Source organism: Coffea arabica, chromosome 10e (genome assembly GCF_036785885.1).
Source record: "Coffea arabica cultivar ET-39 chromosome 10e, Coffea Arabica ET-39 HiFi, whole genome shotgun sequence".
Taxonomy (NCBI): Eukaryota; Viridiplantae; Streptophyta; class Magnoliopsida; order Gentianales; family Rubiaceae; genus Coffea; species Coffea arabica.
In genome coordinates this window covers 6,259,067-6,282,034 of record NC_092328.1, presented here as the reverse complement: position 1 = coordinate 6,282,034, position 22,968 = coordinate 6,259,067, and the positions used below count along the sequence as shown (strand labels likewise).

Sequence of the window (22,968 nt, the reverse complement as noted above, 5' to 3'; positions counted from 1 at the left end):
GAAATGGGAAAAGGGTAAAAGTTAAAAACAATAAGGAAGGAGTACAGAAATGAAAAAGTTTTGTTTGAGGTTGACAAATAAAACAAAAATCCAAGTAAGATACATCTTTTGAATCATTAATACTTATCCATAGATTGCATACAAAAAAAAAAAAAAAAAAGAGATGGCCTTTAAAAAAATGTATCACATGTTACAATTTTTAATTGGGTGACATTTAAAATTTTTGTCACATATAGTTTCTAATAGCGTAAAATGAAAACTCTTAAACATATTGTAACATCATATATTGCATGTAAAATTAAAGAGGTGGCCTTTAAAAAATTTGCCACGCGTCTCAATGTTTAATTAGGTGGCATTTAAATATTCTCTCACGTGTCTCATATATTACAATACCAGGACATCATGCAAAAGTAAAGAGGTGGCATTTCAAAATCTGTCACATGTCTCAATTTTAATTAGGGTGTGTTTAAAAAATTTTGTCATGTGTCTTTTTTTTTTTTTTTTTTGTAATAGTACAAAATGAAATTGCTTACACGTGTATTGAAATAATTTATATGGACTTAAAACCTTTAACAAAAACCACTGTCATTTTGAATTAGGTGCATGCATGTATAATTAATATGACATTAAAATCTTAACAAAAGCAATTGCCATTTTGAATAGGTGCAACAATGTAAGCATTGTTTTAAAGTGTACATCAACAATTTTTTTGGTTTACATGATTAGAATGACAAAAAAAATAAGTTGCTTAGATTTTACATATGAAAAATCAAGGTTAATCACAATAGGAGGAGAGATAGGTTGAATGATATCAGGGGAGGGAGTGTAGGTAAGAGATCCGAGTTCGAGACCTCTCATTTACACTTAAAAACAAGAAGGTTAATCACAATAAACCTTCCTCATATTTATACAACTATTTCACTAAAAATTTTATTCTTTTTCATTTAACTCCTTGTGATACACAAATGTTGCTATCCTTTATATTATTTTTCATTTTTTTCCAATTTTTATCTTTCTTCTTCATGCATAAAGGATAAGTTTCGGTAACAACAATGACCAAGGCAAAATACAAAAAATGTTAAGAAATTATAAGTATAGAACTTTCATTAGAGGTTGCAAAAGCCATATAAATATTAAGATGCAACTTTTGGATATCTTACTTATTTGATAAGTTTTATCTACACGAGATATTATTGGAAAATCAACACAATTTATATTTTATGTAAGCATGTAATTTCATTTTTTAGATATATAGCCAATTATAAGTCCTCACACTTTTATCAAAATTTACAGTTTTCATAGTTTTCTCAATTAGCATAGGCACTTTGTCTTGAGCGTGAAAATCTCATTGCCGTGAAAATCTCATGCCTTAATAGTAATTAAAGATATATTGATGATTTACATTGCCGTGAAAATCTCATGCCTTAATAGTAATTATTAGAAAGATTGGAGCCTGGATAGAAGTTTTCCCACAAAGAAATCCAAATAGGAAAATATTCAATAAACGTAACTGAAAGTGAATACAGAAACAACCAGTAGTTATAAGAGGACAAAAAAATCAATAAACCTCGAAAGAGTTCGGAGCGTGCGGCGATGGAAGCAAAGCCGTAAAACCTCCATTTTCTTGCTTCCGTTCTCCACCTTCAACTTTATATAAACTCCATTTCAATTTAAACATTCAAAAAAAAGGGGAAAAATCAATCCAACCCATTATTGAATTCATTTCCCTTAACAAAGAACAATAGTTTTCTCCTATTTTCCAAATGCCAGGGGCGGGACTAGCAAAAGCCACTCATAAAAACCCAAACTGTAAAGAAATTGTTTTTATTGGCGGAATTTTTCTTGATAATACAATTTCTTCTTCAATTCTAGATGCAATTTCTTCAAAAACAACTCATTCTGATGACCCGCATTTCTCCATTTCTTACCAGAAAAAGAAGCCTTTGTTCAAATTTCCCGCGGTTAAGGGGGGCGATTTTTTGTGTGTTGGATTGTCAATTAGGAGTAAAAACGGTTTGGTTGAGAATTCTAACCAATTTTTGTGGTTTAATGGAGTTGAAAGAAGCTGTAAAGAAGAAGCATTAGTGGAGCCCAATGGGGTTGGCGATATTGAAGATGAGGGAAACAAGCAGAAGGTGCAATTGCGCGACAGCGGCCGCGGAGCCGTGAATACCACCAAACATTTGTGGGCTGGAGCTGTAGCTGCCATGGTTTCAAGGCATATGCTACAATTATTCTGTTTTGTTTTATCATAATCTTTTTGGGGTGATCCTCAGGAAGTTCAACTTGAAGGGTCAATTTACATTTATTTTTCTACATTTTGTTTTGTTCTTAATTTGGGTGATAATGGTTATGCTTGCGTTTATATATGATTATCTTAAAACTTTTCTTTCATGGAAATGGAAATGGAAAGGAGAACCGCAGAAACTCTTTTCCCAAAAAAAAAAAAAAAAAACAAAGAAAAGAAAAGAATTCAAAGAAAGTGTAGTGGATTTATCGTACATTGATATTGAATTTGATGCTTTAATATAGGGTTAGATGATAAAGGAGCTAATTTTCCAATTAGGATTACGGGCAACTAATAACACTATTTGTCATTTACGTTTAACAACCATACATTCTTGTGAATTTTGAAAAAAAAAAAGAAACCTTCATGTGATATCGAATGCATCTATTGAGCTCTTTGATAAAATCTAGAACTTTGTATATTTTTTTTCCTAATTGAACTGTATTATAGTGACAAATATACCTGTTTTCACTAATTTGCTGAGTACGACTAAAGTGCGGCCTAGGATTGTTTCTTTCCTGGGAGTTTTGAGTTATCATCTCACTCACATTCAATTGTAAGAGATGTTCATTGTTTGACTTTCTTCCAATGAAAATGGAATTTATGTCATATATGTTGTGACCCAAACTTAATCATCTGATATTCATTTTTCATCAGATCATCATTTCCAGAATTTAGTTAGGGAGTTGTGTAATATTGCTAGAGTAGCGAGTACTAATGGCTTAGTTAGTTGAAGAGAAGAGTTAGTTACATATAAGTGCTCATAAGCTGAATCTATATATCAGAGCTTTGGGATGTAAAGAAGTTCTGTATGTGAATTGTAATCTCCTCTCTCAGACAATGAATTCTACTCTTTTCTCTCCGTAATTCTGAACTCTATCTTCCCTATCCTTTCTGCTGTCTTCTTCCTTAATTCCTTAATTCTTCAGCCCTGATCATTACAATTGGTACTAGAGCTTGTGGTCCTCGGATGCAAGCTTCAGTTGCCCCAATCAAAGAATTCTCTTTCCTAATTCTTTTCTCTCTATCCCTCTGTTCTCTCTGTCCTTCCTTGTCTTTTCTTACTCTTATCTCTATTTCTCTGCTCTTCCATTAATCTGCATTCTTCCTCTACTTCTTTTCTTTTCTTTCTTCCCCTGATTGATTCTTTTCATTCTTCCCCTGATTGATTCTTTTCATTCTCGATTCACCCACCTTTAAGACCATGAAATTCTTGAATTTGAGACCATGAAAATGGATAAGCAACGGAATATGGAGGAAGATGGTATGATTGAAACATCCTTGATTGATGAGGATGAAATCTTCAAAAATCTGATAGCTTCCACTGGAAGATTATCCATCAATCTGGGTTTCACCAAAGAGGAGGAGATGGATAATCTAGTAAAATTGGGGAATGGAGGGAGTGAAATTTTGGGCCATCCTATGTTTCTTACTCAAGGAATAACCATGAATCTTGGTTATCAAGAAGTGAATATAGATTCTAACCTTGCCGATAGAAGTGTTGAAGTATCTAATGCTCCAAGAATTGCGGACAATGAATGTTCTTCTTATGTTGGAGTGACAGGTTGTTTTGGGGTACATGAGAATGGGTTCTGGGTTTTTAATGAAAATCAAGCAACTGTTGAAACTGATTGTGACAACGAGGAAAATGATAGGATGATGGATATACAAAATTTTCAGGCTCAGATTTCCTTGGAGACGAAATTGATCAGCCCAAATGAGATTTTTTATTTGGGAGTTGCGGAACTCCAATACTAAGCCAAACATTGTTCTGATGATGGTGAAACAGATGGGAATGAATTTTTTCCTTGAACCAAATGGAGAAAACAATTATTCCAACTCCATAGTGGAAACAGTTGGTAATGAATTCAAACTTTCTAATGATCAGTTCCATATCTTGATTCATCATCCAAAGTTACTGCATAATTTTCCTGATGAACTTGCATCTTCTGTCCAGTTCTTATAGAGGTTCTTTAAGCTTGAATGAGGATTATCTGGGTCTTCCCAAAACTATTTCTGATTTTCATGATCTATTAAGTACAATTAAAGTTGATAAAAGGTTCACTTTCTTGTTTGATGATGCCTATGGAAATTGTGTTGCTGTTGATATGAGAAAGATTAAAACCTTGGCCTTTGTTGATGTTGACTCACGAGGCATTGATCTTAAGCTGGAAAGAGAGATGATTAGCTGGATGGAGTACCAAAATTCAAAGAAATTATCAAGGATGAAATTTCTATGCATCTAAAGAAGCTGATACGGGTTGGAGAAAATGCATCTAGTAGGGCAGGATCAACAGCTTATATTTCCAGTTGTGGGCCATTCAAAGTGTTGTGGTCTAGATCCTCAAAAATGTTACTGGGAATACTTGAAGTGGTATACTCAAGGGCTGTTCTAGGGGATCTGGGTTTAGTTGTCAATCACCCAACAAGAAGGAAATATGATTGTTTGTTTCACAATGACGAGCAGATTACTTCGAGATGGTACAATGAGGACGTTCTTGACAGTTTGCAGGGGATTGAATTACCCACGTACTTGTCAAATACCAGAATTTAATCCTGGGGCAAATGAGTCCGCTGAAAACAGAATCAGTGGAAGAGAGGATTGGCCTTGTATGTCCAGATGAAAAGTGCAAAAATCTGATGATACATGGAGATCTTAAGATTTGCAGTAGAGTGATTGCTACTAAGTTCAATGCCAAAATTGAAGAGATGGCACTACACCATTTGGAACTAATAAATATGTAGATCCTGATTGTGTTTTGTCTCATTTTCTAGCTATAGGAATGGTTGTTACTAGTGGCAGGGAAATTTGTGAATCTGTCAAGTATAGAGATGGACAAACTCATGATGAGTTAACCGCAATTTATGACATCGGTGGAGAAATGGCCAGAGAAATACATTTACTTTCAGCTGTTGAAACATTTCCTACATTATATCCTGAGAAGCTCACATTTGGAGAATTTGAAGATTACAAAGTTTTAAGATCAAGTTCTCCAGGGCATCCAGGGGGTGCTGCAGTAGCTAGGTCAGTGGGTGAGTTTGGTTACGGGTGATTAGTCATAAAGGTTCTGAAATCAATCGTTCATATTGCTGTGAAGAAGAATTGGTAGATAAGTGCCTGTCAAACTCCTTACACTCTGTGGCTTACTTTGTGTGCTATGGAGTACTATCATCTGTATTTAGGCACTTTGCCCTTGTACATTTTAGCTTGTGTACTCCATGCAAATGTTTGAAGTTGATCATAGGGACTAGGAATTTTTTTTGTTGGGGGGGAGGGTGGGCATTGTAATGACCCAAACTTAATCATTTGATATTCATTTTTCATAAGATCATCATTTCCAGAAGTTGGCTAGGGAGTCATATAATATTGCCAGAGTAGTGACTACTAATGGCTTAGTTAGTTGAAGAGAAGAGTTAGTTACATATAAGTGCTCTATAAGGTGAATCTATATATAAGAACTTTGGGATGTAAAGAAGATCAGCTTATATGTGAATTGTAATCTCCTCTCTCAAACAATGAGTGCTTCTCTTTTCTCTCCTTAATTCTGAACTCTATCTTCCCTATCCTTTCTGTTTTCTTCTTCCTTGATTCTTCTTCTCCTTGTATCTTCCTCAATTCCTTGATCTTTCAGCTCTGATCATTACAAGATAAAGGCATAGTACAGGAGAATTTTGTCTCCTGTCCAATAAGGAAAATTGAATAATGCAAGGCACATTTCAGATTACAATGAAACTGACCATATAGTGGATTACTGTCTGCCGGCCATGGGATATTCCTATTGTGTATTCAGTTTTCTTAGGAATCCCACTGGCATATGATCTATATATAGGATCAGAATTTCGTATGTACAGTATGAATTACTTCTTGAATGCATCAAAAGTCTTTTTATTGGCTTTTTCCCACGTACAACTTTCCAACTTCCATATGTTTCACCATCATAAAATTTCTCATGCCTGCATGTGTGCTGCTCTGGCTATTGGTTTATGATTTAGTAAATGAAACTTTTAGAAAACAATCAAACGGTATCTCTTTTTTTGCATAACAAGCAAGTAATTTCCCCAATCTCCTCATGCAAGACAATGAAACATTCACACTCTTAATGTGTGTTGGAGCCCTAGTCTTTGTCATTTTACTTTTCCTCTATAGTTTGGTTGTGATGATGGATTTCCATTGACTTTTCATTTGTTTGGTCTATTCGACATGTTAATTCCATGGGCTGGATATTCCTTTTTTTTTTTTTTGCCAAGTTTCGTGTGTCTATAGTGGATGCCTGTTTCTTTTCTTCTTTATGTCCTTGCAACTTTCTGGAAGTGACACGGTGATAACTTTTCATTTCATAAGAATGAATATTAAGGAAATTTATTGGCTTTTGACAAAAAGTAATTCCAAAATTCTTGTTTTGTCTTTTCATGGTTGTAAACAACTTACTCAATGCATGACTTATCTCACTTTTCAGAACATTTGTTGCTCCGTTGGAGAGACTAAAACTTGAATATATGGTTCGTGGTGAAGAGAAGAAATTGTTTGAGCTCATCAAGACTATTGCTGCTACTCAAGGCTTGAGAGGCTTCTGGAAAGGAAATTTAGTTAACATTCTCCGCACTGCTCCTTTCAAGGCAGTCAACTTTTATGCCTATGATACATACAGAAAGCAACTTCTTAAATTACATGGAAATGAAGAAACCACAAATTTTGAGCGGCTTATTGCTGGTGCTGCTGCTGGTATTACTGCTACTGTCCTCTGCTTGCCTCTGGACACTGTAAGAGGTTATCCATATACTTTTTGATTTCCATACTTTCAAGCCATTGTAGTTTGGCCACTTTGTTTTCAATGGTCATTTTGGTTGTCAAACTTATTCTTTCAAGAAGAAGAAGGATGAAGGAGATATAATAGTTCAAAACTGAATATATATATATATAAAGCATGCGTTTTGCGGCTTTTATCACCTAGGCACCAAAAGAAGTAAGTGCAGTTTTGTTTTACTATAATGAACTTAATGCGTCATATAAACCCTGGAGATGTTAGATATTTTTCTTTTGACCATAGATAAGCCATGCAGTATAGTTCATATTGTATAGAGCATTAATGTAATGTAGGCCTGCATTGCATGGGAATTACACTACAGTTATCTTTAGGTTAGTAGATGCTTGTAATATGCAGCAGGGATGTTTGTCTGCATAAAGGAGCAATACACAACAATCAGCCATCTATTGTTCAAAGCTCTTCCCCCAGGCTAATACTAAATGACAATGTACATATCCATTACTCCATGTTTATTTGTCTGCCCAAAATCCAAAAGCATTGCCATAAGGAAGTGTTATCTTTCAAAGCTGGGAAGCCACATTTATTCTTATTCCTGCAACTTCTATTCACTAGTTTAACATGCTTGATTACATACCAAATCTTTCAGATCAGGACCAAATTGGTAGCTCCTGGTGGAGAAGCCCTGGGTGGTGTAATTGGTGCTTTTCGTCATGTGATCCAAACTGAGGGGTTCTTTTCTCTTTACAAGGGTTTACTTCCCTCCATAATGAGTATTGCACCTTCAGCTGCTGTTTTTTATGGTGTATATGATATATTGAAATCGGCTTATTTGCACTCTGCCGAAGGAAGGAAAAGAATTCAGAACATGAAGCGACAGGGTCAAGAACTGAATGCTTTGGACCAGCTGGAATTGGGACCAATCAGGACCTTACTGCATGGGGCTATTTCTGGTGCCTGTGCTGAAGCTGCCACCTACCCTTTTGAGGTTGTCAGGAGACAGCTTCAACTGCAAGGCCGGTATAATAAAGGTGGTGTGTTAACAACTTCTATAAAGATAGTTGAGCATGGAGGTGTACCAGCTCTTTATGCAGGACTAGTACCGAGTTTACTACAGGTACTTGCCTATGGTGTCTGTAGATCAACCCTGCAGTTAATTTTCTTTGGATATTATGATTTGTATATCTGCAAAGGTCACTCCAGATATTGAAACAAAAGGGAAAGGTTTTTGTTTTCTCAATCAGTTTCGGCCTTCCGTCGGCAGTATGGCCCACTGTCTTGCTAGTAAAAATATTTAATTAACCCGGAGGATTCAATTTACCTGAAGTTCTAGTATTTTAAGCTGACTGACCTTATGTTGACAAAAAGATGAATCTTTGCTCTCCTGCATAGTCAAGTCTTGAGGTCAACAGCTTTGAGTAATTTTTCTTACTCTTGGATATATGTGTTGAGGACCCGTTGCCTGTCAAATTTCCCCTTTCAAATCATAGATGTTGCTGATGATGTAGTTCAAAGACAACAATAGGAAATCAGCACCTGGCTGAGCTTTGTGAATAACTTACTTTTCTTTGACAAGCAGATGCAAATTTTCTCTGCATTTCACTTTTCTTTGACAAGCAGTTGCGGATTTTCTCTGCATGATGATTGTTCTTGCTCTTTGCCGTAGAAGCAATTGGTTTTTACAATCACATCAACATGAGCTACATCGATGTTGGGTCACATTTTATTTCGAAGCATTTATAGTTATTTCCACACATTTATCTGTCATTCCTCTTATTTTTCACCTCTTGTTTTATGTTTCACCCTGAATCTACAGGTACTACCTTCGGCAGCAATAAGCTATTTTGTCTACGAGTTTGTGAAGATCATCCTCAAAGTGGAATAGCAATTCAAATTCTTCTCAGTGAATTTTTGGAGTCAAAAGAGTTCAAAGTGAGCGTCTCTTTTAACTTTCCAAGCTCACCCATTTCATCTTTTAGACTCTAGACTGATACAATGAGTAGCATAGGTTTTAGACCATTTTCTCATCTGTTATACAGCGATCGGAAACTTGATTTTGCTAAGAGTTTTAGCAAAACTCTTCTCAGTGCAACTCTGAACTTCTAATAGGCAACATGGTGTACTTTGTGCATCTCATTCTCTAAGGAAGATGGTGCCTGAATACCTGCTGCAGGGTAGATGTTCGTTTTAACTGAGTGTTAGATTGACATTACTAGATGAAGTCCCAATCTTTAATCGTATGATGTAGTATCTCTGAAACACACTTTTGTTTTCTTTCTTCATCACAAAATAACACCAATTGATTGGGTGATGCGAGAGTGATGATTGCTCATGGTGCTTCACCAAGCTTGTATTTGCCTTTGGTTTTCAGCGTTTTGCAAATTCGTGTTCTGCATTTCCATGCTTTTGTCTTGCTGGTTTAGCATTATGAAAATGGGTGAATTGAAACCCAGCCCGTGAAACTCGAATCGGCAATAGGGGGGTGGCCCGTTCCTTCCACTCCTTCTTGGAGCCGGAGCCCAAAGCTGCTGTTTCTGGCCCAACATATATTTCGACTGGGAAAAGGGCATTAGATTTCAGATTCCACATCCAAGACAAATCCAGAATACAAAATTATTTCTCAAAAAAGGCAGGATTAGTGGATTACGAATACAAATTATATGCAGAAAGTGACTGATAGTAACATAAATTAGACACAAACGGTATTCAGATCCGGTAGAACACTGGAGTCCCCCAAAAAGAAAAAAGAGAAATTCTATTTAACTTTTATGAGTCTCGTAGAAATATATAATTGGCTTGTAACAGAAAAGAAAAAGTAGAAAGCTGTATTCAAGTTCAATAGAGAATACTGGATGAGAAAATAAACAAATTGAAGAACTTCATTAAGAGAAATTGAAGGATATAGGGTTTCCTACCGCTTCATTAAGTTCCCTTGAACTTTTAAACATATCGCTTACTTTCTCTAATTTCAAAAAAATTTTTTTTTTTGGGGTAACATTTCAACCCATCCTACAAAAAAAGTAAGAATAGAAACTCGTTTCAAGGGAGAGAGAATTTGTCATGCCACAAGTATACGCCTACTACTTGTTAAATTACTACAAATTTATATGGAAATGAAAGATTTGGATACAAAGACAAGCTGCAAACGAAAATAGCTTCAGCAATTAGTGCCAAGATATTAATTTTTGCATTATCAAGTTGTAAAACTATTTTCATTTCAAGGTGCAAGCACATAATTACAGTAAAAAAGGAAAAAAAAAAACTTACGCATATCACGATTATTAATTTACATACATCATACTTAGAGATTTGCATATTTATTATTTTTGTTTTACATATATCACAGTTCGAATATGACACCTAAAATTGTATGGCAATTTTGTCAACAATGAATGCTAACTGCTAAGATTATCTTTTTTTTTTTGTTTTTCGGGGGCTCGTAAAAAAGGAGGGTCAACACCTTTTTTTTTTTTTTTTGTTGTCAAAATATTTTGATAACAACCATAAGGAACCTTATGAGGATAGAATGCTTGATTTGCCACAGCATGTGGTATTTTTTGAAAGTCAGAGGCACTTAGTGATATTGCAAGAGGTCTCAAGGGGGTTTTCTGAAATTATCTCTAGAATTCCTTCCAAGTTCCAACAACAAAAAAAAAAAAATTCTCTAGAATCAAAAGGTCATGGTACTTGATTTTTTACCTAGAAAAAGACAATTAAAATTTTCAGATATGTTCTCAGTATTTCTATTTACCAAAAAAAGAAAGAAAAATAAAGGCGTCCTTTTTTGAAGATTCCATTCTCAGACGTAAAACTTCTTAAATCCCACGTGGAACTTTTCCGCTGGCCTCGTTCAATCCCCATAGAGAATTCCGATATCTCAAGGAAACTTTTGTCCGGACTCCCATCGGACCACCACCAGGATGGCGGCGGCGGGCGACGGAGAAGTGCCTCAAGCGGACGAAAAATGCACCTGCACTTCACTGGACGAGACCTGCTCGATTTGCAGGAGGAAGTCGTCCAGCCTGCCGTCGTCCTCCTCGTCTTGCTCTCTGTTGAGCTTCGATTCTTATCCAGTTGAGGACTATGATAGGCTCTGGAGAATCTTCACCGCTTCTGTTAAAGGTTTCACTATTGGCGCTGGCCTTAAAGGTGGCCTCGGTCTCTTCGCCATCCTCGCTCGTCTCCGTCGGCGACGATCTTTACCTTCCGCCAGGTAACTTCTACTGCTTCACTCTTCTCTATTACTTGAATCTATGAGACTTTTGTTTCTGAGATCGCGGAATTTGAATTGCTATTCAATCTAGTATTTAGTTTTGCCTCCCATGCAAACTGGTAATGCAAATATGTATGTTTCTTTAAATGTACTTTTCAAATTATTATGCACCAATTACGTGTATTCGGTGTTAATTTTTAGTATATTGAGCTGATGAATTGATTGATTATTTTTAGGAAGATGGAAATGGTTTCGAGCAGTGAAGATGTAATTTTGGCTGTGAAGGAGACCATGAGATATGGATTATTTCTTGGGACTTTTGCGGGTACATTTGTGTCAGTGGACGAGATTGTTACCGCTCTTGGTGGTCACCGGAGGCATGGATGCTCCTCTTGATTTCTTATTTTAGTGAGATTGTAGTATACGTTGCTTCTGCATATACATTGCATGTCTGTCTTGTGATGTTTGAACTTTTCCCCATTTTTCAACTTCCAATTATTTTTATTTTTCTATTGTTTGTGGGGGTCAAACGACTTCCAAAAGTTTTGAATTTACATGATTATTTGATGAAGCACTATATTTTGTGGTTGTTTCGTTGGAAACTGGATAAAATCCCCTTGTTGGCTGTGTAATTGTGAATCAATAGTAAACACTAAATAGCGGGACAACTTTCTTGTTGGACGTCTTCTGTGGGGAGTTGTTTTGTGGAAGGACATTTGATGGCGTAAAGTTTGATTTTTCCCTTTTCTGCCTTCATTGTAATTCAGGACAGCAAATTGGAGGGCGTTGCTCGCAGGGGCAATTGCAGGGCCTTCAATACTACTGACGGGATACAAGACACAGCATACAAGTTTGGCTATTTATATACTGATGCGTGCTGCTGTATTGGCATCACGTTGTGGAATCAAAAGCAAACGTTTTGGCCGCATTTGTAAACCCCTAACATGGGCACATGGAGACATTTTTCTTATGTGTCTTTCCTCTTCACAGATTTTGTGCGTATTTTGCCTTTGAAACCTTGATAATTTAGATGCTTTAATTCATAATTTTGAGCATTTTTGCTGGTTTGCTCTAGTATCTGTTGGTTGCTAATTGTAAGCATATAATTTCACCTGATAACCTGCTGCCATGATGTTTGTCTGAATTCTCCAGATGAGACTCCAGGCACCAAGAGCATGTACTGGTTCTCATGAATCCTATTTGAGAGCTGCATTTTTCTAAAATGACACTTCGGTACTTTAGATAATAAAAATTTTAGTTTAATCATTATAGTGGATATCTGAATGCTGAGCTTTTGAGTTATGAGCCATGTTGGAATGAATCACTTGGTTATTTTTCATCAGCTGTAAATGCTAAGATGTTTTCAGAACTGGAAACTTATACTGTACATTACATTCTTAACCCAGACATGCAGTTCTTAAGCTGTGGCTGTTAGGTTCAGCTGTTGAATTTCTTTTGCAATAAATTTTCCTTCTTCTCCTTCGCCGTCTTCTTTTTTAGGCAAGGTGAGGTAGTGTTGACTTTTCTTGTGTCACATTTCCAGCTACCAGCGTCTTCCTTTAGCTACATATGTATGTAAAAGAAAGAAAAGATCATTAAGTTGTCTGTAATTGTTTGATGACTGAAGTCAGTCACCAATGAATACCTTTAAACATCTGTTTTGCATAAAAAGGAGAACATTATTAAGTTCTCTGTAATTGTTTGATGACTGAAGTTTGTCACCATTGAATTCCTTCATACATCCTTTTTGCATAAGAGAAAGTAGCTGACATAGTTCTGGGTACTAATTAGAAACATGAAAGCTAAAACCGCAGATCATGATATGAACTTAAATAAGAAAATTCTTTGACTTTCTTATAAAAGACATGTACAATGTAAAGATCTATGGTTTTTGTAATGCAAAGATGTACATTTACCTGTTTTACATGAATTATATGATGAAATCAAAAGCTGCTGACAGTTTTTTCAAATTGAAATTCCTAATGAAGGCAAAATTTTCCCAGCTGGTTGGTCTCTTCATCTCTTAATGAAACATACCACATGCAAAAACCATAACAAGCTCTCTAATTCTTCCTTCCCTGTACACTTCCCTTGGTGGTTTATGTGAATCATATTGGGATGAAAGTACTAAAGTTTCTCCCTTTTGATGTTTAAGAGGTATCGATGGAATTTACATTTTCTAAATAGTTGATCAATTCATCTGCGCACCAAATCTTCCATTTACAGAATTATTGGAAACCTCATGATTTTTCATCTCATATTTTAAACCATTCGTTTTAAGGATGTTCTGCCTGCAGATATAGCTAGTGTATGTTTTCTTTAAGAAAATTATCTGAAGGAAAAAATATTCTCCTTTTCAGGTCTGCTTACATATTGAAGCAAGAGAGCCTGCCCTCATCTTATAAATCCTTTCTGAACAAACATGGGGGAAAGGATGCTGTTATCCTCCAAGGAGTTAGAGATATTGCATGTGGCCTCCCTTTCTCAAATCTGGATGCCATAGAAAAGCATTACAAGTCAACTGGTATTGACATCACATTGGATCCCAAAATGAAAGTTCCTTGCTCGGTAGGTAATTTTAGTTAACATAGAGTTGGTAGAGGTTAAATTGTTACTAGGCTTGTAAGTTAGGAAGTATCTGAGGCAGTAGAGCTTTTACAACTAGTCTGCATGATAAATGTGTTAACGGAGAGCTCTATGACAACTTAAGAGGTTAAAGTAGTTTTGATTAAGTATACAAGTACTAGATTCTTCATACTCAAGAAACATTGTACTAATAGAGTTTACCAAACCAATATGGGAATATATGATCTTGGACTAAATCGGAGAACTAGTGGGCCATCATTATCACAAAATAATAGAACCAGCAGTGAGAATTGCTATGCCGTAAGTGGAATAAAAGTGATTAGTCTATTACATGTTAAAGTATCACCAAAAAGATTGAAGTGAAAAGTTAGTGTTGAATTTCGGCACATTTGCTTCAGACAATTAATCAATGAAAAGTTACACTATTGTAATGCCTTCTATAGAGATTTTAGTTTTTGAATAATAAAAAGAAGAAGACAGTTCATATGGCTGACCTTAGATCATATGGAATCAAGGCAGTTTATCTGAATAAAATCTGGAAAAGCTTATGTATCTAATACTCTTTATCATGCGAAAGCCGTTTGTGCCATCTATATTGTCAACATATTCAAGTTTGTCAATAAACATAGAGCATTAATGGACATGAAGTCAGCATTTGCTTTTAGTGCTGTATAGGCTCCCTGTAAAGTGTGTCCAACAGGTAAAACAGTCTATCGCAATAGTTGCATGGCTTTTCAAGTCTCACCTGATGTCGAAGGCAGGAATAAGGTGCAATGTGAAACATGCACCATAAAACTCTGGTAATAGTTTCAATGCTGTCTCATGGTTCAGAAGAACTTTCTATGACAGATGGAAGATTGACTGCAGCTAGCTTAACTTGAATGACTTAACTGGGTCTATTAAATATTTTACGTATTGCTCAACTTTGAGGAAAGAATTAATGATTGCATGATTGAGAAATATCCATAGTTGGTAAAATAGACCTCTCAACCCCTAGTTGATCCTCCTTGATCAGGCAAACAGTACTTTTGGTATTCTCTCAGCGTGGATTTCTGATGCTTGAGTACTATATATATTTTTCCTCTGGCTGTAAACCTTGGTTCTTTAGATCTGATTAAATCTTTCTCTATTAACAGTGGTTTGTCAGCTTGTTCTTTACATTGCACACTTTTTGATGCATGCAGATAGTACATGGTAAACAAGCATGTGAAGCGCATTTTGTTTCATTTCTTTTACAAGCCTATAAAAGAGCACTACCTGTGTATCTTCCAGTCTATCTATTTCCTGCGTTGATAGTGCATCGCCAAGGCCTCCTGAAGAGGTATAGTATTTTTGCTTAAGTTCCTTATTTTCTAATTTTTCTCTTTTTTTAAAGCTTGTGCATGTCCATTTTTTGAAATTTAATCAATGACAAATGACAAAACCTGTTAAATAGGTTATATCATTATTTTGTCCATAGCCTTGGGGCTAGGGTCACCATCTGAAGGTCAATTTATGTACTGGTAAATAAGGATCTGGATACGCTTGGACAATTTATAGTGACTGCTTTTAATACACTGTTTCTTACTAGTTTGTTTTACTATTGAATTCCAGATTTTGGGAGCAAATCATGCATTCTAGCCTTTACTTTTAATATTTTGTTGATTGGAGATCTTATTGTAGTTGTCCTGAACAAGTTAGCCAGAACTTGTGATCGCATGGATTGTTGTTCTTTTAATTCTGGTAGCTTTGATATATTTTCGGCTATGGGCTCTAATATCATATTTGAATTTTCGCAGACCTTTTTCAATATTGGCAAGAGGCCTCCTTGGTACTTTCAGATCAAGCTTGTTTCTCTCGACGTATTGTGCATCTGCATGGTAAGCACAAATTTGTTCATATTTGTAGCATAGATGATCTTTGCATACTTCTGCCTGCTTCAAGGAATGCTCAAACCAATTATTCTTATTTGTATAATACTAAATGACTCAACATGTATATCTACCTTTGTTTAGCTCAATAACACGGTGATCTGTCAAAACTTACTGTAGTTGGAATTCATTTATCCTTGCACCTGTGTCAGCCATACTACTAAATGCTATCCATAAAGTAGCTACTGGTGTCATTGTCCTCCGCTCCTTGACCTTGGATTCTGGCAAACGTTCCCTACTCTTCTACATATATATATGCTTATGTTGCTCTCCTCATGCCTATGCATGTGTATAACTTTCCCTGGTTGGCTATAGACCTTCTGAGTAACATCTTTTTGGAAATTATAACAACAGAAGTTGGTGCTGTACTTGCAAATGCGGGTTGACCTGATGCGAAATTCTCCTCTTGCAACTCAGTATGATACTTTTAGGTGCTAAGTTGACAATCTGAAGAGATTTTCCTTCTACTCATCTCAGGCTTCCTCCCTGTCCCTGCACCTCCCTTTCAGAGAACATTTAGAAAAAGAAGGAAAAGGTCGCAGTGCAAAATAAATTGATGAAGGAAAACAATGAAAGATCAATGAATGTTCTTGTGTTTCAATGTTGAAATTAATGTGCCAATATGGTGTGTTAGAACTCTGTTTATTTTCTTTAGATTAGTGAACACTTACATGTAACTACGTCATCATGTTGCTTATTTTTGGTAGGATGTGGACATGCCTACTCTTCAGGCTTCTCAAAAGATGCAATGTTCCTATGGTGGCGATGGGAACGGTGAAATGACTATTTCCGACTGTTCCTTGAATAGATATTGCTTATATAACCTGTTTATAACTTATTATCATGATCTTGGGCAGTTTCCTACCGGAATGGCGTTGGCAATTGAGAAAAAGAGCAGGCGTATAGAGATAGCGCTCTATTGCATGGCGAGGGCCATTGAAAGTTTCTTCACATGCATGGCTGATGTAGGATATTTGCCTCAGTCAAAGAAATTGAAGAGAGCTGATGTAGTTGTTTTCAGTATCTCAACAGCTATAATCATGCACTGCTATGCAGTAGAGAGGGATGTTTTTCGATCAAAGTATTTGAATGTTCTTGACTGGGTGTTTGGGGTTCCTCTTCCTCCCTATGAGACTACTCCACGTAAGAAGAGGTAACCGGGGGAATGCAGCACTGGCATATCAAGTTGTTCAATTTTATTGATCTCCATTTCTCTCCTCAGATTAAGCAGGCTGACGTTTGTATTAGAATTATTTTAGAACAGTCTGGAGCTCTTTGTTGATACAGAGTACCTCTACCAAGAAACAACTACCCAGGCTTGTTAGATTATTTTCACCGAAAGGCCGTTTCCTTGATCGCTTTGTATTCCTTCATCCTTATTGTTGCTCGTCCGTTGAACAATCTGTATTATTTTTCAAAGGAAAACCTCTCAATCTTTATGACAGTCAAGAGTTGCTACAAATTATGCTGCAATCCTCTAATTATTCTGGCACTCGTGGTTGTCATGTTCTTCTCGCCATTTTAGTCTTCTGCAGTCTCCTGGTGAAGAAAGAAGACAGCATCAGTAGTGGAGACGCCAGTCTTCAACACTTCCCACGTTATTTGTTTGTTTTGGCCAACACCTGAAACAAAAACAAACTGGTTCTTGCTCATGAAAGTTCTCCAGAGGATCTCCCTCCTAAAGCCTTCTAATTTCACGAGTTTTCTGCTGGGGAGATTTCTATTTTTTTTTTGTTTTTTGGGGGGGTGGGGGGGGGGGGGGGGTTTGTATGTTCTATTGTTGGTCTCGATCGAGACTGGGATAAATTAACCTAGGTCATCAAATTGTTAAATTCTCTTTCATTTAACACTCCTAGTCTCAGCTATGTCATCACTGAAATGAAACCAACTAAATCGAGCCTGAAATTTCTTTCCGACCCAGAAAAGAAAAAAAAAAGTTTCTGCCGCAAGAAAATTTCAAAATACTGGAAAATTTCTATAATGAGTCCCAATTCTTTTGTTCTCCGTATCATGAAGCTGTTGCTACACACAGGCTATTTGGCATTTAATTACTCAACAATTAAACCCGTACTCTCAGAAAACAAAAGATTATTATTAATATTTGCTAAACAGGAGAATGGATCACAAAAGACTTGGATGAAGAAGGATTCCCAGCAAAAGAGGCTACAAATTCTCCATCAATAACATCATCATTACACCAATTACATCTCATAATCCAAAGTCCCTTAAACCCTGATCCCCTGTCATCAAAGACAGACCCAAAAAAATCAGACCTCATCCTCATGGAGGAGCATATTAGGAACCCCTTTATTAACAGGAAACCTGCGACCAGTTTCAGGGCAAACCAAAGTACCCTCTTCCAAATGAAGCTCCATTAAGGCATGGTGAAACTTCCGAAGAAAATCATCAGATTCCAACATGGACGGCTCGGCGTGGTCGGGCAACTCCGCATAGCCCATGATTCTGGAAGCTTCCACCAGGGCTTTGTACTCAATCTTGGCAAACATGTTCTTGAGGAAATCGGGGTTGAAGTCCACTGACTTCTCCACCACTTTCTCCACTTCAATCCTTAGGGGAAACCCATTCGTTACACCCTTGATGTTTGATGAAAGCATGTTATGGGTTAATAGCCTCATCTCTATTGTGGAGGGTTTTTCTTTCTTGTACTTTTCTGTTGCAGGGTGGCGTCCTGCAGGGGATTTTTTCAAAAAGCGGAGGACGAAGGCGAGGAGGTCAAGGACTTTATATGCCGAAGGAAGGGCTGGCGATTTGGAGGCGGGGGAAGGGAATGGAGGAGTGGCTCTTCTGCATGAGTTTACATTTTTGACCTCATTTTCTCCCTCAGTGGCACCTAGTATGCATTTCCGTAACCTCTCTAAATCGAAAGCCCTCGTTAATCAATTCCAATAGGGAATCAATAATAATGTTTTCATCTTTGGGAAGATAACATAAAGAAAGAAAATCACAGCCTGTTGGGATTGTAATTTTTTGTAGAAAAATATATTGTGTCACTCTTTCTAAAGTGTAATGTTTGTGAGATAATTTTGGTTTGTTTGGATAGAGTATTATTTGGAATAATTATTGTATCGTTTTTTGTGATGTGATGTACGTGAGATAAAAAGGTGAATTGAAAAATGTGTTTATGATGCAAACAAAATATTATTTGGAATAATTTGTTATCCAAAAACTCATATAATTAAAAAAAAATGTAATAAGGACTATTTTCATGGACATTTATGAAAATTTTTCTGCAAAAAATTACCTGGTAGTTAATTTTTGGTAAGAATTCCCTCCAACCTTATTTTGTTAACTTTAAAATTAAAAAAAAAAACACTTCTTAATTTTTCTAGAGATTCTAAAAACACTTCTTAATTCAAGAGCCTTAAATTGGGAGAGCTAAAATTAAGGTTGACTTTTTCCAGAATCCTAAAATAAACTGTCGTAGCATCTCTCTATTGAGATATGTGTTGGCCTGTCAATTGAATTATATGTGAGTTGGGTTTCAACATGTTCAAACTCAACTCACATGGAACGTCATTCTCTAGTCCATGCATTGTTTGGACCTCGGGTTGAATTCAGAGTAACCCAAACTCAAGCTACATTTTAATTAATAAGGCTTAATCCACTAAATTTAGACCCGATCGAGTTGACCTCGAGCCAACCCAATCCAATTGACAGGCCCAGAGATGAGATGCTAGCTACTGTCGTTCCTCTATTTCTTTTGTATTTTATTTTTCAATTTTACATGGAGGTCAGGTTATCATGATTTATCACTAACTCTTAGGATCTCAATCTAATTAACCCAATTTTAAATGGATCGTTTATCTCAAGTACTTGCAAAAATAATTTCAGGGGTACATGTTCCACATTTTTTTGAAAGCTAGTGAAAATTTTCTCTTCGCGAGATCCAAAAAAAAAAAAAAAAAAAAAAAAAAATACTACAACAACTTAGTTGAAAGATGAGTTGAATATGATACTACAACTTAACATGTCACAGCTATTGAGCTTAAAGACGAATGCCATCATAATTTGGAGATGCAGATCGATATTGCAGGCAAATGAAAGTAGAGCTGAAACTAAGCCATTTAGTTTCCACAATTAGGTTGACACGAACATCCACCACTTGTAAAACCCAAACCCGTAAACGATCGTGTAAATGGCCACTCTGATTGGATGTATCCTAAACCTGCAGAAAAACTCATGATCCATAAGGTGCAATTAGTCTGTTCCACCATAAAAATTCTTGTAGTCAGTCAAACTACATTTCAATCCTTGTAATTACACTTAATTAACAGAACAAGAGGATAATATTAACATTTGGATCCTATTTGATAATCGAATTCAACACTTAAACTTAATAAGTTCAGATACGTTTTATAACAAAAAAAAAAAAAAATATTTGAATTAATTAAGTGATACTAAATTTTTTAAATAAAATTTGTTTCAAATAATAAATGATAACTTATTCGCTTATTATTATATTAAATTTAGCGCTTAACAATTTAGTAGCACGACAGATTCAAATTTTTAAATTTTATTCTTCAGATTTTAGTTTTATTAACCTCACCCTTAGTAATAACATAAGAAGGAATCAAAATTATTTCAAGTGGGGGTGAACATAATAGAATATTCATGGCAGATGGGCTGTATTTTATTTCAAGATTCCTTTATTTGCTCTTTTAGGCTGGGGAAAATCACAAGCTCTAATTCTTGAGGATTTATACGATCGAAAAGGTCATGTTTTACCTGGTTGGTGTAGCCTGGGTGTGAGCAGATCGCGGAGTTCGCTTCTCATCGACTGTTAAAGGGGTGCGCCACTGAGAGAACCTCCGGTCGAAGAATTCCCAATCAGGCAAAAGAACTCCGCTGATGGCAAACATCCCCAAGATGTAAGTGACCAACATTTTCTTGAAAGATTGGGTGCACAATCCCACTAGCAACACCATTGCAGCCAACCAAGCCAGTGCTGAGCGAAAAACTGCATCATTAACCATTGGTGGTGGCAAATTATATGTCGACCTTTTCTTGATTTTATAAGCTCGATCGTGTTTTCCAGGAGTTCTACTGGTACTGGCAGTCAAGGGTGCTGAATAGGGGACGAAGGTGGTGAGGAAGGAGGAGATGTATTGCAAGAGGAGTTATTGAATTAGAATGTGAGGTGTTGGTTGGCTGCCCTCGAGACAGCCTACATTAATTGCTTTTGTGACAAGATGAAGAATTAGCTGAGACTTGAGACAGCCTTTTAATGAGCTATCTTAATTTCCTTCCTACGTCTAAGTGTGCTCACACACTACTCTTTCTTGGAGAACTTGATTAATTTGCATGCATGACTAGTAGCTCTATACTAATTACGTACAACATTTTGTTTTGCAAGAAATTATTTTTTAACATCATCTATACCATTCATATCTACAATTAGAAAGAATCATTCAATAATTTCATAAAACTATAGGTTGATGGACAATGTTTGAGGATAGGCAACACGATCTTTGAGTGGTCTTGACTCGTTACAAATTCATTGACAATAGGGAAATTCTTGGCTGCACAAGATTTGGAGGCGTATGTCATCTAAACGCGCTATTTGACTTGGCAACAACACGCCTATAGGGTTCGTCGTCTGATGGATGCACAAATTTGGTCAAATTCGACTCATGCCTTTACCTTTTTTTTTTCCCCTTTTTAAATCAGTTTATTGAGGGCTTTATCAATACATATTGCATTACAAACTGGGTCGACAGCAAAATCATTTTAGTTTTAGATGGAGTTCTGAAACAGGGAGTAGGAAGGGAATCCATCCTCTGAACAAGTTTCAAGAATACGCATGCCTTGTTTGGATTGCATTTTTTTGAATTTTTTTAGAAAAATTACTATAGCGATTTGATATATATAAAAAAAAAAAAACAAAAATGTAATAACGAAAAACGACACAATTCTTCGCTCTTCTCCGCCGGCTTGCAGAAGTCCGAACTCAGAAATTGGATTAGAAGATTCACATTTCTCAATCGCGAATTGTCAGCATGGTCAAGCCCAGGGCCCGAGGCAAAAGAAACATAAGAACTGTTACCCAATTCCTTCAAATTTCGAATTTCTGCTATCAAAATGTTGAGTCTCTTTTTTTTTTTTGTCAATCAGCAACATCTATATTGTTGTATTCTACAGACTACAGAGGAGGGGGTCTAGAGAGAAGAAGGCCCATCTAGATTAAAGGGGAGTTTTGACATATTCGTTTAACTTCAAACTGTGAGATTTGAACACTTAATTTACAGTTCAATGAGATTTTTTAAATCCATTTTGATAGCCAATTTGTCTAAGATAAGTTGGTTAAATGTTGAGTAATCCACTTCGTCTTTCTTTTTGCTTTTCAATTTATGAAGCTTGATTTGCAGGAGAATGAGTACATCTCTAGAATTTTTTTTAAAAAAAGATACGTGTCATATATATTTTGAAAAAGGAATGGTTTTTTGCAATTATGATGAATGTGCAAAGCCAAAATGTATTACTTTGGGCAATAAAACTAGGAAAAAGATGAAATTGTGTTAGGTCTGGTTCAGAAAATTGACAAATGAGAATGATATGGTTCTTGACAACTCAATAATGACAATAACAAAACAAATAAATCAAAATGTATTACTTTGGGCAATAAAACTAGGAAAAAGATGAAATTGTGTTAGGTCTGGTTCAGAAAATTGACAAATGAGAATGATATGGTTCTTGACAACTCAATAATGACAATAACAAAACAAATAAATCAAACGAAATTTAAGTAGTTTGATCCAATTGACCTACGTCCACAAGTGAAGAGGTAGCAGATTTACTATAACAGAAAAGAGTATAAAAGAGAGAGTACAAAACCCTAAAAGATAATTTTCAAATCCAGAAGGCATCTAAAACTGAAAACACAAAAAAGTCTACATAGAATTAAATGCTTAATAGGCCAAAGTCTTATGACATGCTCTTTTGGTTTGATGTCAAACCAAAACTCCTCTCAGAGTGGGGTGTAAGTCCCTTCAAACTTTTTGGGTTGGTGCATATTACACTTGGACCGGTGCCTTTAACACAATTAAACTCACTTAAGTTTACTATATTTATAACCATCAAGAGAAGATATATTTTTTTTATAAACTTTTGATGTGAGATGCAAAGATAAACTCAACAAATCTTCACCTTGGCGTGTATCCAATATCGACAAATAGTAGACAACTAGCAAAC

General features: G+C 36.0%; 4 protein-coding genes across 7 annotated transcripts; 2 read left to right on the top strand and 2 right to left on the bottom strand.

Moving 5' to 3' along the window:
* The first annotated feature begins 1,528 nt into the window (after positions 1 to 1,528).
* Positions 1,529 to 9,361, top strand: LOC113711635 (probable mitochondrial adenine nucleotide transporter BTL3). 3 transcript variants are annotated; one of them, XM_027234790.2, is made up of 5 exons: positions 1,529 to 2,218; positions 6,745 to 7,048; positions 7,700 to 8,167; positions 8,867 to 8,982; positions 9,090 to 9,361. In XM_027234790.2, exons 1-4 carry the CDS (start codon positions 1,764 to 1,766, stop codon positions 8,933 to 8,935), a joined length of 1,296 nt encoding a protein of 431 aa, XP_027090591.1. In that variant the 5' UTR covers positions 1,529 to 1,763; the 3' UTR covers positions 8,936 to 8,982; positions 9,090 to 9,361. The 3 variants fall into 3 exon arrangements, with proteins under 3 accessions (XP_027090591.1, XP_027090590.1, XP_027090592.1); XM_027234789.2 differs by having other exon boundaries at positions 8,867 to 9,361; XM_027234791.2 differs by lacking the exon at positions 1,529 to 2,218 and adding an exon at positions 2,238 to 5,312 and having other exon boundaries at positions 8,867 to 9,361.
* A 1,475-nt stretch (positions 9,362 to 10,836) lies between these two features.
* Positions 10,837 to 17,221, top strand: LOC113711632 (uncharacterized). Of its 2 annotated transcripts, none has more exons than XM_027234786.2 (8): positions 10,837 to 11,263; positions 11,500 to 11,640; positions 12,031 to 12,258; positions 13,624 to 13,831; positions 15,034 to 15,170; positions 15,628 to 15,708; positions 16,467 to 16,533; positions 16,617 to 17,221. In XM_027234786.2, exons 1-8 carry the CDS (start codon positions 10,971 to 10,973, stop codon positions 16,914 to 16,916), a joined length of 1,455 nt encoding a protein of 484 aa, XP_027090587.2. In that variant the 5' UTR covers positions 10,837 to 10,970; the 3' UTR covers positions 16,917 to 17,221. The 2 variants fall into 2 exon arrangements, with proteins under 2 accessions (XP_027090587.2, XP_071923641.1); XM_072067540.1 differs by having other exon boundaries at positions 11,129 to 11,263; positions 11,504 to 11,640; positions 16,617 to 17,132.
* Positions 17,222 to 17,832: 611 nt separating this feature from the next.
* LOC113711633 (multifunctional methyltransferase subunit TRM112 homolog A-like) lies at positions 17,833 to 18,579 on the bottom strand. The gene has a single exon (XM_027234787.2). It carries the CDS (start codon positions 18,393 to 18,395, stop codon positions 18,027 to 18,029), a length of 369 nt encoding a protein of 122 aa, XP_027090588.2. The 5' UTR covers positions 18,396 to 18,579; the 3' UTR covers positions 17,833 to 18,026.
* A 1,083-nt stretch (positions 18,580 to 19,662) lies between these two features.
* On the bottom strand, positions 19,663 to 20,926 carry LOC113711634 (signal peptidase complex-like protein DTM1). Its single transcript, XM_027234788.2, has 2 exons — positions 20,506 to 20,926; positions 19,663 to 19,945 (listed from the first exon to the last, which is right to left on the bottom strand). The coding sequence occupies exons 1-2, from the start codon at positions 20,751 to 20,753 to the stop codon at positions 19,858 to 19,860; spliced, it is 336 nt and encodes a 111-aa protein (XP_027090589.1). The 5' UTR covers positions 20,754 to 20,926; the 3' UTR covers positions 19,663 to 19,857.
* Between the last annotated feature and the right edge of the window lie 2,042 nt (positions 20,927 to 22,968).